Source organism: Felis catus, chromosome B2 (assembly GCF_018350175.1).
Source record: "Felis catus isolate Fca126 chromosome B2, F.catus_Fca126_mat1.0, whole genome shotgun sequence".
NCBI classification, from domain to species: domain Eukaryota; kingdom Metazoa; phylum Chordata; class Mammalia; order Carnivora; family Felidae; genus Felis; species Felis catus.
Genome location: NC_058372.1, coordinates 127,699,672 through 127,715,031, shown reverse-complemented (window position 1 = coordinate 127,715,031; position 15,360 = coordinate 127,699,672). Strand labels below are relative to the sequence as shown.

Here is a 15,360-nt window from a genome sequence, read left to right as displayed (position 1 = left end):
ACCTCAGTATTTGACTGACTATAGTTTCTTTACTAATGAGGCATCAGTACAAGGCGGTCATACATAAAGATTATAAATGAGGAGCGCCTGGGTGGCTCAGTTGGTTAAGTGTCTGACTCTTGATTTCAGCTCAGCTCATGATCTCACTTTTCTTGAGATCAAGCCCTATGTCGGGCTCTGCGCTGACAGCAAGAGCTGCTTGGTATTCTCTCTCTCCTCTCTCTTACCTTCTCCCCCACTTGCGGTCTCTCTCTGTCCCTGTCTCAAAATAAACTTTAAAAAAATGATTTCAAATGATATCAAATAGATATGATTATTGGTAAAGATAAAAAGAATACACTGAACTAATATAAATTTCTTTGAAATAATTTTATAACTCTTTAGGAAGTCTAACTTAATATAAATATACTTTTCCATTTCAATAATCTTGAACATAAAAGCTATCATTATTAGGATATCCGTGAGCACAGAGTTTTTTGTTTTTGTTGTTTTGTTTTTCCTTCAATAAGAAACAAGGAAACCAGAACACCTGAGTGGCTCAGTCAGCTGAGTGTCTAACTTTGGCTCAGGTCATGGTCTCACAGTTCTTGAGTTCAAGTCCCACATAGGGCTTTCTGCTGTCAGGACAGAGCCCAATTCTGATCTTCTGTTTCCCTGTCTCTCTGCGCCTCCCTGCCCCCACCCCCCTCAAAAATAAATAAACATTAAAATAAAAAAAAGAAACAAGGAAACCATTCACAATATTTGCCATAGCATTTTTAATTTATTTGGTGGCTATATTACCATATTTGATGTTAAAAATTTCAAGAAAACAGTATAATATTAAAAATGTAATTACTCCATTTCTTTAAGTTAGTGATCAAACTATAGAATGACTTTTAATAATTAATTTACAACTTTTGCACTTAAATAAGTTATATTTATATGAATGCAAATATAATTACACCCTCAAAGTTTAGCTGAAAGTGTTCAGCCTTTATATTTATGGGATCTTAATTCTAATGTGGTTGTATGACTTTGGGCATACATATTAACCCCCCTAAGATGCAATTTTCCACTCTGTAGAAGAGATAATAAAACTTCTCTGGCCACAAAATACTGTGATTAAGATGTTATATGTGTGAGAACTCTATACAAGTTCTATTTTAAAAAGAATTAACATTAGTTCTGTATATATTTTCTAGTATGTGACAAAATTAAAATAGAATGAAATGTTTGTTCAAGAATACTTGCCTTGGAACTTAGTATTCTATTTTATATTAGACATAAAGTTTAGACACACTGAGATAAGTTTAAAGAATAGATATTTATGTGTGAAATTGAGATAGTCAGTGAATAAGATGAAACTGAATGAACATGACTGATAAAGAATTGTGGCATATCGGCAGGTAGTCAACCTTTTGGTCATTGCCTAATTAGAAAGCATAATCTTCTAAATATGATTTCAAAAATTTCAGCAACACATAATACTACTGTAATTACAGTAAATGTATACATTGCAATGAGAAAAATGGTCTTCTCAAAGTGTTCTGGCACCATGCATTTTATAATAGTAAATTTTTCCCCAAAAGATCCAGCATCACACAAGTAGAGAGGTTTAACTTGGAAACCAAAGAGGTGAATCTGAAGCCAAAATGCTATCACCTCTAGACTAATTCTTAATAAAACAGAGAGGATATAAATCACAGTGTAGACAGGCTTTTGAAGAATGCATTCTTGATTGATGCTTTTACATGCAGCATAAAGATGGAAAATAGCGCCAGGAACCAGGACAATCACTAGTTGTAACGCCCAGAACACCTAAAGTATGTCAGAAATATCTTAGTCAAATCAATCCACATGTTACCAAAAACACCCTAAAGAGATTGTCTCTCAACAGAAGCAAACTTAAGAATTCTATGTTTCATAAGTCTTGCAAGCAATAAAAATAATATAATGAAGATAGTATTATTGAACATGTTTACTTACTAAGATATTTAAAATGTTAAACATCTTGGTAATTGTGAAAATGTCATATTTTGCTGTCATCATCTACCAATTATTAATTATAATGAAGTACTTTAGTAGCTACCCAATTTCCATTTTCTAATTACAGGTCTAGAGTATAATTCTAACATCAATAGATAACAGAATTCTGGAGATGGAAGAAACTCTTGACCAGCTCATATTAATTCACCTGAAATATACAGCCAGTTAGAGAAAAAGTAATAATTCTACAAACAATGCCTGTTAGGACATTCTTCATCTTATCGTGACATTATTTTACATTTAAAAAGAAACCAATTTTTATCCAGTGTAGAGTAAGGCTTACGTGCCCACAGAAAAACTTACCTGTGGAGTGATTGGCCTGAACTGATTATAACAGAAGAGGTTTATTTCTCTTTTGTCTGGATCACAACTGAAGTGCAAAGCCTCATTCCCATAGACCGCAAAGCCTAACACACCAAGGAAGAACATTCTTACTGATCCAAAGAATAGGGTGTGGAATTGACCAATCACAGTTGGAGGCTTCACCTGTTAGTGATTTTAGGAGAAAAAAATGTTTTGACAACAAACATTAAAGAAGCACATGTTAAAGGATGTTTTCTTGATCACATTTAAAAATATTTAATATTCATGAATTTCTGAAGCAAGATATAACTTTAGACATCATTAAGCCCAATACAAATTCTGCATTATGAGATTGCCCAGCCCTTTTAACTCTGAAAATATGAAATGCAACTATCAGGGACACGTTGCTAATCAAATGTATAATTTTGGAAATATTTAAACAGCTCTGAATTCAATGAATATCCTTACCCCCCTAATCCTTCTGCAATAAAATCAAGAGAATCTTAGAATATCTGGGACCTCTTTTAGAAAATTAGATAACAAATCTAACATTAAACTCATTGGTATGCATACTATCTGAACAACCAAATGATGTTTATTTAATTGTCATTACAGCTTATTTTCTGCTTCTTAATTATTGAATTGAGAGATAGTGAGCTACTTTAAAACACTAATAGCTAAAAGTACTTCCTGAATTATTCAGGATATAGTTTTAAATTCAGCATATTTTGAAGTATATGGTTGATGTTTATATTATTCTCCATATATGTAGATGTTCTCATTCATCAATACTTATGCAAATCAGATTAAAATACAAGACAAGACTCAAACAATTATTTTTGCTTGTTTTTTGTTTGCGTAATACTTACACATCCTTCATAGAAGTTTTTGATGTAATTTAGAGACATGTCTCAGGAGTTGTTATCCTGGCATCCCTGTGGGTTAATTCTTGACCCACATTGCCACTTTGCTTCTGCCAGAATCAAACTCATATTCTCCCATGACTCTTACAGCAGAAAACACTTATCACTGCAAATTTCTCTCCCCTCCTCCTTTTCTGTCTTTTTTTTTTTTTTTTTTTCATAGATCTCTGGGGCCCCAGTCAACTTTCCTATCTCTGTCCCAAAGCAAAACAAAAACAAAGAAAAGCTGAGGGCATGTGTTCAATCTAATAATCCCTTGACTTACACTGTCAGCATAGCCAGCCAGACAGACGGGCATGCTAGCAAAGCAAGAGGCCAGCTCAACAAGGGCTCTGAACACTCAGTGCCTCTCAGTTACCTGAGAATTGCCTATTGGTAAATCAGTGGACTCTTAGGCTTAGAGTTTTCTCCAAAATGTCAAGTGATTTTTCCCCCTCCCCCTCCATTTAGGAGTATCTGAAAAGATAAGCACATAGAAAATATTCCTGATTCTTTCTTGTTTACCTTTATGGAATGGAACTAATTTCTGGGACATTTAAGAAATTGTAACAGATTATGATAGGTGTTACAGCATCGGATATTACTGATGTGTTGCCATATTTATCTTCTTGTCAAACGCTTACCATGGACATAAAAAATCTGTGGTTAGATCTCTATTCTAAGTAAAAGATGGTTTCCTACCAACCAAGATAAAACCGGGATCTGCACAAATCGTGTGAACAATCCTGCCTTCCTTTCTTTTGTCCTTCAGTAGATACATCGTCTGCTAGGCATTATTATGGGTGCTGAGATCAGCAGAGGCCAAAACAGATAAGGAGATGCCTTCCAACTGATATATCTGTATAATATCTTCCACCCACTGATACTTCCCTACAGCCAATGGTGAATCAGATCTGCTTCCTTTACCTGCATTTCTCATCTTTGTTTTGTTTGTGATCTGCAATCTGTGAGGGCTGTAACTCTAGACAACTGCACTGCTCTCCTCAGCAAGTGAAGAAGCAACTGTATAACACATGCAGTTGTAGCCAATGGGCAAGGGGCAGTGGCCTTGTTAAATTGGTGTTGTAGAGGATAGGGAAAAAAAAACATGGACAACGTAATGATCCCTCAGAGCTGTTGCATGAGAGCAATTGGTCTATATTCTCATCTTGTTCAGAAAAAGAATTCCAGGTTTGCTGTGTGTCAATTCCTATGAAGAAGCATCCAAAAGCCAAAACAATCTTTTACATGGGATGAATTCTTCTTTGATTTCTACCATGTACAGTAATGAATGTGATCATTTAGACCAACATATGCTAGGGTCAGACAGGTAGAAACCATCAAAGTCTTCCTGTGTTTTTTCAGAGATGAGCAAAATTGGCTTGGACCTTAATTTTGTGAAATTGCATGTGTAGATGGGAGAAACACAGTATCATTTTCATTGTTGGGATCCATGTGAGGCCAAATAAATAATACTGCTCTTCCCTTTATAGGTTATGATTCAAATGAGTCATAAGACAAAGGAGTAAAGCAGTTGGAGGCCAGAATAGTGCCCTTATTATACTTATCACCATAAAGATTATGTTGGAGGAGGGACATGGTTTATCTCTTTGGGAAAGTGTGATTCCTAGGCAGACACAGGTGCAGGCCTGGTCAGTGCTGTATCATGGCTGCCTTCCCTGAATGAAGTGCCTCCCTCCCTCTATGAGATTTATGTATGAGAACAGAGTAGAAGTGCTGATCTCTGTGAACAACTGGCTCCCAAGGGGAAAGTCCCAAGAAATGATGAAAGCCTAGTTTTACCTTCCAAATGTAAGATAAACTCACCAGATAAGACAGTGGCTATAGTGATGCTGGCCTCGTATGCATGGCAATTAGTAGAGCTGTTAATTAAGATGACAACCTGAGCTGCTTTACATGCTAAGACTTGCAGAGTACCAGGAACAGCAAAAAAAAAAAAAAAAAAAGGCAATCCCCAATGTGCAAGCATCATTTAGTCCTCTTCTTGCTTTAGGTTTGCTAATATTACATTAGGCAAAGCCAACCCAGATTTGAGAAATGGCTACTACCGCTTGAAGGATCTGCAGTCATATTGCTTAGTACCAATATCCGTACCAGTTAAGAATTATTTCATAGCAAGGCATTCTCACATTTAATGGCCAAATAGCAAACATTCATATAGCTCATGGTTTGAGTGCTTATTTCTCCTGGTCTGGGTGGCTCAGTGATCTCTGCTGGGTTCTTGCATGCGAATGTGGTCAGGCAACAGGTCAGCTGCTATGTGGATTATCCGGGATGACTTAACTCACATGCCTAGAGGTTGGCAGACTTTGGGGAGAGTGATCAGGGTGACTAAAGCACATGTCTGTTTGTCATTCTGGAGACTGGCCCAGACTTTTCTTGTGGAGGGCGTTACAGAGTTTCCAAAGCAGAAAGAATTGTAAAGGCCAAAGTGCGAGAGCATTTCAAGCCTCTGCTTGCTTCAGAGGGGCTAATGTCCCACTGGCTAAAGCAAGTCTCACAGCAAACTTGGACTCCAGCTCTCAGCAGGAAGATCTGAAGTTACATTCCGATGGCGAAGGATTTGTAGTGATTTTACAATCAAGCCTGAGACTGAAGGGCATTAATTGAGGAAATCTGATATTCAAGAATCATGTCTGTTTCAAAATGCATTTTGGAAATCAAGGATTTGTGCTTTCTTCCTAGAAAAGCCTAGAATCAATTAATGAAAACTACAGTTTGGGGCCATGGGTATATGCTGCCCACTGAGCCCTTTCTTCCTGATGTGAAAGGGACGGGAAAAGAACTAGAGCAGATGGGGGGGGGGGGGGGGGAAACTGGTCTACAATAAACATCCAGTAACAATGTATTAGCCTATGGAATGGTTTCTATTTGCTATTAAGTATTTAAAACAAATGGTCTCCCTGAATTCTTGCAGCTCTGTTCTCTTACAGGTCTATTCTACAGATAGGGCCTAGAGAGGTTAAGTAACTTATCCCGAGTTACAGTTAGTAAGTGGTAAAACCAGGTAGTGAAAGATAGTGAATGAATTGCCTGTTAACTGGTGGGGCTGCAGGCACATGAGAATATTATTAGGCTGATTACTAGGACCCTGAAACATGAGGAATTAAGGGGAAATAAGTCCAGACTTTCTTATTTTCTCCCGGGAAGATCTCAGGGGTTATTGGGATACATAGCAGCTGGATGGTGCTCCAGAGCTTGGCTATTATCCCATGCTCCTGGCCTGACCTCAACAGGAAGAGGAAAACCAAGCAGAGAACTAACAAAGTATAATGCGTGCCAGGGGAGCACTTGAAAACCATGAAGGCTTCCACAGAAATTCAGCTAAGTTGCTTTCTCATTTGGTGTCCATGTGAAGAGGAGGAACCATGTGGTATCTGAGGCCATGGGCTCTGGAATCAGAAAAACTATATTTGAACCCTGGTTTCACAACGTGGTTAGATTTGAAATCTCAGGAAAATTATTTACCATCTCTGAATTTCATTTTCTCCAACTAGGGTTGATGGTACTATTTACCTCACAGAGTTACTGTATGGGGATTATTAAAGCATTTGGGAGAATATTCCTCCTTTCTTTAAAAAATTTTTAAATTTTCATTCATTTTTGAAAGAGAGAGAGAAAGAGAGGGAGAATGAGTGGGAGAGGGGCAGAGAGAGAGAAAGAAACACAGAATCCGAAGCAGACTTCAGGCTCCGAGCTGTCAGCACAGAGCCCGATGTGGGGCTCCAACTCAGGAACCGTGAGAGAACCGTGAGATCATTACCCGAGCCGAAGTCAGATGCTTAACCAAATGAGCCCCCCAGGTGCCCCAATATTCTTCCTTTCTTTACTGAGACCTGAATCTATTATTTTCTATTAATTTTTCTTTTTTATGCAGATTACATAATGTTAACAAATTAATCATCCTTTTTAAGCAAGGAAGAATCACTGCTTTCTCTAACGTAAAGAATATTTGTGTTGGCCATAAGAACATTTTAGGAAAGAATGAATAACATATGCAAATCCCATATCTGTTTTTTTTTTAACATTTTTCTTGGGGTATAATTGACATATAACATTATATTGGTTTCAGGTGCACAATGTAAGGATTTGATGTTTGTATACATTGAAAAATGTTTTTTTCTTCTGATAAGAACTTTCAAGATTTACTCTTTCAGTAACATTGAAATATGCATGTCTATTTCCAATGTCTCTCCTCTATCTCTGTTTAATCTTTTTGGGAGGGAGTGTCTCTTTCTTTAGAACCTCCTAAAATGCCAAGATATGGGCTTCTGCTCAGCAAGACTAGTGAGATTGAACCCTGGTGGAGCTTCAGTAAATGTAATCATTAAAATGTACCTCTGCTCTCCTAGCTCCAAAGGTTTTTTAAATGACCAAGTCACTCCCATCAGTTTCCTAAGTAAATGGTCTAAAATTTGAGGCAGTAGCACTAGCTTGCCTAGAGCTTTTCATTGTAGCAGAGGAGTGAAGAAAGGCCCAGGTATTTTTCTACTATGACTACTGCTGCTACTTCTTCTACACACACATACACACATGTACACACACATACACAAACTGATGACATTTATTCATTACTACTGTTTCCAGTAGTGCTGTAAACCACGGGAGTCTTGTATAATCTTTGGCCAGATACTCTTATTTCTGAGATTAAAACCATTTAAGACCTGTGTGGTCTAGACCAGAAAGGGGATAAACCTCTAATTTTGTGCAGAAACCAAGATAGGATTGAATGAAATAAAGGTGCAGAAAAGCACTAGTTATGCTGGCTAACACGTATCAACCCATATATATTTTTTATTATTACTAGTTACAAGTTGCTCTAAATTAACGTTTTAAATTTAGTCACATGTTTTGTTTTGTCTTTATTTTATTTTATTTTATTTTATTTTATTTTATTTTATTTTTTAGAGAGAAAGAGCACACAAGTGGGGAGACAGAGGAAGAGAGAGAGAGAGAGAGAGAGAGAGAGAGAGAGAGAATCTTAAACAGGCTCCACAGTCAGTGTAGAGCCCAATGAGGTGCTTGATTCCATGACCCTGGGATCATGACCTGAGCAGAAATCCAGTTGGACACTCAACCAACTGAGCAACCTAGGCACCCCTGCACGTACTGTTTTAGACCTATGCTTTTCTAGAGTTTGTGCTTATTCACCCTTATTTTTTTCATTAACCCAGTAAATCTTGAGTACCTACAATGTCAGCTTCTATGTACATTGTTGAGAATGTGTGAGAATAATACAGACCTTGCTTTCATGGGTCTTATAATAGCATATGTGCTTATATGTATAAGTAAGTATGTATGTATGTACATATGTATAAATATATGTGGTTTATATAATGCTGGTAATTTGCTTAAAATGAAGAATGATTTATGTGCAGTCCTTCAGAGTATGGTCACAGACTATCTTGGCTTATTTTACATCTGGAAACAAGGAGAAATAATCTCTTTATAAGTTTCCTCTCTAGCATTCTTTGATTCTCAGAAGTTCTCATTGTGTTACAGTAATTTACCCTCCTCCTCCTGAGATATCCAATGACTTTTGAATGGGATGAAATAGAGATCAATTTAGGTACTCCCAGTAGTAGATTTCACAGAAGGACAGCTGAGATAAGGCAATCTGGACATCTGCCTCAATTCATAAATCACAATCCTTAACCAATTCACATCTCACTGAAATCTCTGACCTGCCAAAATTGGGTTTGTCTTTCTGCATGAATAATTTATGTTCTCTAGAATGGAACTGGGAATGCCTTAGCAGAAAGGGTCAATAGCCAATCATGTTATTTTAGGCAAATGATTTAACTTGCTGGGTTGCATTTCCGGGTCTCCAAAAGGAATAGGCTGGATGCAACAATCTGTAAATAACTTTACAATATTGTGGTTTTAGGATTCTAAGTCTTGTAAACATTCTTGGAGCTACTGTACTTGCTGTGAGATTTATTGTCAGTAATTTGTATGTTGCCAATAATTGCTTGACCTAATGGTTAAATTGAAGACGTCAGTTTTCTTCTTTATCAGTGAGTTTATACATTTTAGATATTTCCAATATGCCTATACTGTATGGCTTATAGTTATACAACACATATGACTTCTTTCTTTTTTGGATGCTTTATCTATACAGTCAAGCCCCATAGGAGAATACAGTCTATAAATCCAGAAGACCTGAATTTGTGTCTTTTTTACCATCACTAGTTGTTATTTAAACATTCTGTGTTAACTCTCTAAGTTTTAGTTTTTCTAATTACAAACTCTTACCCAACAGATGACATGATTGAGAGAATAGATGAGGTAATATCTAGCAAAATGCCTGACACATAGTTGATTTCCCAATAAATATTATTTTTGTTCTCGTTATGGAGACTCTACTCATTGTATCAAACCTGAGAAGTATACAGATAGGTATACTTGAGTTGGCAAACATAGATTGAATCACAGCTTGTGATAAAAATGCCTTGGGGGAGCACCTGGGGTGGCTCAGTTGACTGAATGTCTGACTTCAGCTCAGGTCATGATCTCACAACTTGTGAGTTCGAGCCCTGCGTCGGGCTCTGTGCTGAAAGCTCGGAGCCCGGAGCCTCCTTTGGACTCTGTCTCCCTCTCTCTCTCTCTCTCTCTCTCTCTCTCTGCCCCTCCCCACTTGTGCTCTCTCTCTCTCTCTCTCTCTCTCCAAAAATAAATACACATTAAAAAAAATGCCTAGGGAAAATGAGCTAACAACATTAAACCTCACTTTCCTGGGAGTTGCTTAGCTCTCTGGATCTGTAGATTTGTTTTCAATGAATTTGGGGGGAAAACCAGCCATTATTTCTTCAAATGTTTTTCTGTCCTTTTCCCCTCTTGTTCTGGACTCCAATTACATGTATGCTAGAATGCTTGATATGGTACCTGATCCTCTCTAAATTCTTCTCTCATTGTGTGAATAGTTATTGTAATGTCAACGGATCTTTTCTTCTGCAGGATCTCATCTAAAGTTGATCCTATTCAGGGCATTTTTATCTGTGATATTGTATATTTACCTCTGGGACAAGGGTCAGTAAACTGAAGCCCATAGATCAGCCACCCCTTTTGTGAAGTAAGGTTTCATTGCAGCATAGCCATGCCAATTCATGTTGTCTGCAGTTGCTTTGTTCTACAAGGTCAGAGCTGAATAGTTGCAGCCGAGATTATGGCCCATGAACCTAAAATATTTACCATCTGGCTGTTTAAGAAAAAAGTTTGCCAACCTTTCTAGAGCCAATCCTGCTCTAGAAGTTGAATGTGGGTCTTTTTTTAATCTTCTGTTTCTCAAATCATCTTGTAATATTTTTCCCTACCCTTTTAAAGGTAAATGGGATACATTTTAACAGATGTTTAATGTCCTTGTGTCTAGTTCCATCATTTCTGTCATTTTTGTGTCATCCTAATGATCGATCTTCCTCATTGTGGGTTATATTTTCTTATTTTTTGTATGCCTGGTAATTTATAACTGGATTCCTAACATTTTGTGGGTTGTTGCATTTTGTTGTTTTCCTTTCAGTGGTGTTAGAATTTTTCCTCACATGCAGGTAGGCTACTCAAATCAGTTGGCTACCTTTCAGTCGTGTTAAGATGGGTTTAGATTAACTTGCAGTAGGGCAAATCTAGGTTCACAACTAAAGTAATATGTATGTATGCTGTGTATTCTACAGTATATACCTTGCATTACAAAGTCTTCCCACTCTGCCTGTGGAGACACAAACTATTCTCAACCCAGTTTGTACTTCAACTCTTTATGGGTGGTTCTTTCTCTGACCTTGGGAAGTTTCTTCTATGCTTGAGCAGATCAGTACTCAGTCAAAGCCTCAAACGAACCCCCACTGCTGATCTCCAGGGTTCTCTTTGTTTAGCTCCTGCCTCTATCGTACTCTGTTCCCCAAATTCTAGCCATCTTTGTCTCTTCAAACACTGATTTCTAATTCCTCAATTCAGTGAGGCCAATGAGCTTTGTTAGGGTTTCCATTTCCTGAACAGTGACCTGAGCTGCATGTGGGCTTGCTTGGTTTATTTCCCTTTCCCCAGTGACTTCAGTCCTGTGCTGCTTGTTTTCCAATGGCTGTCTCATATTTTACAACGATCCTTCCTTTTTGGGGTCCAGTTTTCTAGTTTGTAGCAGAAAGCAGAAAGAACATCCAGTCCTCATCACTCTATTTCTACCATAACACAAAAGCCTTTAAAACTAGTTTCATGGTTCTCAACAATGTTCAGAAGACTAACGGTCGTGGGCACTCTGAATAAATATAATTTCAATTTTGCAGTATGCGTAATACGGTAGATCTTACTTTATACTTAAAATTTAGAAGCCAACAGAATACTACCCAAGTGTCATGTGGTATAGGGTCAGCAACAAGTCAAGCTGCATTGATAGTTTAGTAAAGTTGCTCAGAATGAAGAAGTCTGAAGTCCTTCATTTCAAGCTGTACAACTCACCAGTTGTGTGATGTTGGAGACATTTCTTCTTTTTTTCATGGGTTTCAATTTCCTATCTATAACAACAACAAAAAAGTAATGCCCATCTCATAGGGTTGCTATTGGGATCAAATGAGATAGATTATGTATTTAACATAATATCTAGCACTGTAAGTACAATATTAACATAAATATTATTGTACTGTTGTTGATATGATTGTTATGGAGAAGGTGGTCACTTATTGTACTGAAAACGAGTCTGTAGGCCTTTAAGTACCCACCATGCTAGAGTCCCTGGAAATTCTTTGTGCTTTATCATTTGGATGAAAGCAGACCAATTTACTTGGCTGCAACTGACTGGACCAGCTCTTAGGGCACCAGCCAAAGCCATCCATGAACTGACTTAACTCAGAAGGTCAAGCCTAACAAGGTCTTCTTATTTAAATGGGGTTAGCCTAACTGAGTTGTATCTCCCTTCCTTGTGTATTAAAGGCTATGGTATTTTTCCTATATGCTATCCCCCCACTGCTGGGAATATTGGCTGCTGGCCAGGTGTGACTACATCCTTCACTGAGCATAGCCCTCTTCTGCAGGGAGACTTCTCACCTGAGCTTGTGTTCCTTCCCAGAGGGTGACACATGGCCAGAAACGTGCTGAAGCAGAGCCGAAAGGCCCACTCCCATTCCATTTCAGAAAAACCATGAAGGGCATCTCAGCTCTTGGAATGATGGAGCCTTCAGGTACAGCCACTTTGAAGGTGTTTCTTCATCTGCTCAGTCCTGCCTTCCTCATTTCCTTCCAGGGTCAACTCCTGAAAGCACTTCAATAAACCTCCTGCATACATGTTGCCATTTCAGAATTTGTTTCTATGAAACCCAGACTAAGACACTTGGGGAACATGAGAACCTGCATCTTATAAATGTGATTTTGGAGGGCTCTTATCTGAAGTGACCACAAATTGCCATTAGCAAACGAAAACCTTTGACATCCAGATTGGCTATGTGCATGTGATTAATATTCTTATTAATAACTTCATGATGACTATGAATAGGAGTGTGTTAGCATACACCTTCCAACATGTTCAAGTTTTCATGTTATTTCAAATTATTTCAATGCTAAAAGAGTTAGTGAGCATTATGGCACTGTGACTGGATCCTTTAGATTTATTATTGGAGGTTATTCTCATCTTTCTGAAAAATATTGAATTTTTAAATTTGGGCATGCCCAGTTTTATTTATTTATTTTTCATGAACCAGGTTTCTGTAAAGAGGTACACATCTGATAGCACAAGGTTTTTTTGTTTTGTTTTGTTTTGTTTTAATTATTTCCTGTAAACTCAAACTCAGAAAGCTCATGCCTAATACTACTCTTTGTTGGTGACTTTCCCTTATTTCACACCAATTTTCATCACTATAAGTTCTGTAAATCATCAATTTGTTGTAAGTTTTCAATGTTGGACATACTGAGAAATTGTAAATACTCCTGTTGTATGCTTTCATGCGGGGAGAATTTGTGATTCTTCTATGTTTGGTAACTGCTGCTTTATTTTACTATATGTTGACTCCTATTTTGTGTTTTTGAAATTCATAGCATTCCTTTAATTTGTGAAATGCTTATAGAATCAAACTTTAGTGCATATATTCAGTCTTATGTGCACAAACTCCAGATTACTGAATTAAAACCCCATGCTAAATTGTTGGGCTATCATTAGAATTTCCATTCCTTATTCCCTTTGTGACATGTTACCAGGGAAAATTCATTGCTTTGAATAATAATGAGCTGGAGACAAATTTAGCCTTTGAAAGCTGATTAATGCCTTTCTCTGTTTTGAACACCTAATATATAAGCCACCTTTACTTCTTTTTATAAGGAAAATTTAATGGCCATTTTTCTATGAATTCCTACTTATTAAGTATTGGAATGTGCTAATTTATCTTTAAAATGCTAATATAGATCTTGGGATGGAAATGTACTGGAGCTAGTAAAATATGAATCAATATGTGAGATGACTTTGTTAATATGCTACTGACTATAATTATTTGAGTTTTATGAGTCATATGAACTAAAACCATCACATATTCTGATAGTTTCAAAAAAATGATTTTTCCAGCTTTATATGTTATGAGTATAAACTTTTCCAGGTGTATTAAAAGGTTCTGTGAATATCTAGTCACCCTATGATCACAAGCATTCTTTGACACTGAAGTGAATGGATACCAATGCCATTTTTTGTTGTTATCAAGATACAAATAACTTAAGATGAGTGTTGTGCTGTTTCTAATAGCATTTTTTATCTGTAAAATTAATAAGGGACTTCTTAACTTATTTTGGGTGAGGTGGCAGGTTTCTAGCAATATTAATCATGATAATGTTAGAGGTTTATTTATTCAAACAATTATATTAAGTATGAAGATAATAAATATGGAGTTATTTGGCTAACAGCCATTCAACTTTACGGTAAGTAACAATAAGCTGGAAGATGACTTTGTGCCAACAGATCTGTTAAAAACTTGTAACACTGAATTATGAATGCAAACTTAAATGGATAAGAAAATGAAAATTGTTCATTTGTTATCAAATGACCTGAAAAGATCTTGTGAAAAAGCAAGACTCTTTTGGGGTCAATTCCCTGGAGTTGATAGAACAATTTGGAATTGAATGGTATCACAGACATGATATAGAGCCCTTCCATTGATTGCTGATATGTGAGAACTCAAAAGTATCAACAATCTATTAGGGTTTTGAGACTGTCAGTAGGGGCACCTGGGTGGCTCAGTCAGTTGTGTCCGACTTGGCTCAGGTCATGATCTCACGGTTCATGGTTTGAGCCCCACATGGGGCTCTGGGCTGGTGGTGTGGAGCCTGCTTAGGATTCTTTCTCTCCCTCTCTCTGCCCCTTCTCCACTTGTGTGCTCTCTCTCCCTCTCCCTCTTTTTCTGTCTCTCAAAATAAATAAACTTCAAAAAAAAAAACTATCAGTAGATGTGTGGTTCTATTAGTTTACCCGTGAGTCCTTCATAAAATATAGAAATCCTTGGTCTTCTCTGTGTCCAAATAAGATTTTAATAACTCTTCACACCCACTTGGAGCCAAATATCCTATATATATAGCTTCTTATAGTAACTGTAGGCTGAAGATATATTTTTGTGTAGATGTGGGTATATGTGTTTGGGTAAGTATCTTTTTGTGAGATTAAGAGACTGTAGAGAGCCGTGGATATTGAGGTTCTTTCTTTGATTTAACATTTTTGTAAAATCACAATTCAAGGTCTTTGGATAGTTTTTCACAACCATTAACCCTATATCAAATCTCAAAAGATCTTAGTGTTTTAACTCGATGCCTACATGGAAAAATATTAGAATAAGAACTTTAAAAAAAAAGCGTTCATAGGAAGAAAGAACAATAATGCATTTCTAGTGATTGATTATCTCTCCCCTCCTCTTCCTCTACTTCTACTAGTGTAGTTCAGGTCTGGTATTAATAGTTTGAGGTTGTCTTCTTACTGCCATATTACCTGCTCAAATGCTTCTACACCCAATGTCAGAATAATTGTCCTACATGTGGTTTTGTTGTTTCCCTCCAAAATCCTCTTTGCTCCCCAAATCTTAATCACCAGAGACTACATGCCTTAATTTAGCATTTGGAGTATTCTACAAGTTGGCCTTTTTCAGTCTGTTCTCCC

At 37.1% G+C, this 15,360-nt stretch overlaps 1 protein-coding gene across 1 annotated transcript; it reads right to left on the bottom strand.

Annotated features, from left to right (window-relative positions):
* Positions 1-912: 912 nt before the first annotated feature.
* Positions 913-3,323, bottom strand: GJE1 (gap junction protein epsilon 1). Its single transcript, XM_019831654.2, has 3 exons — positions 3,201-3,323; positions 2,332-2,514; positions 913-1,800 (listed from the first exon to the last, which is right to left on the bottom strand). Exons 1-3 carry the CDS (start codon positions 3,237-3,239, stop codon positions 1,405-1,407), a joined length of 618 nt encoding a protein of 205 aa, XP_019687213.1. The 5' UTR covers positions 3,240-3,323; the 3' UTR covers positions 913-1,404.
* Positions 3,324-15,360: the final 12,037 nt, after the last annotated feature.

Bases quoted from the DNA above. Each gene is read 5' to 3' on its own strand.
- GJE1 (XM_019831654.2), bottom strand. From the start codon at position 3,239: ATGTCTCTAAATTACATCAAAAACTTCTATGAAGGATGT. The intron at 2,515-3,200 runs GTAAGTATTACG...AATCACTAACAG, and splicing joins AAAACTTCTATGAAGGATGT to GTGAAGCCTCCAACTGTGAT. The intron at 1,801-2,331 runs GTAAGTTTTTCT...GACATACTTTAG, and splicing joins TCAGGCCAATCACTCCACAG to GTGTTCTGGGCGTTACAACT.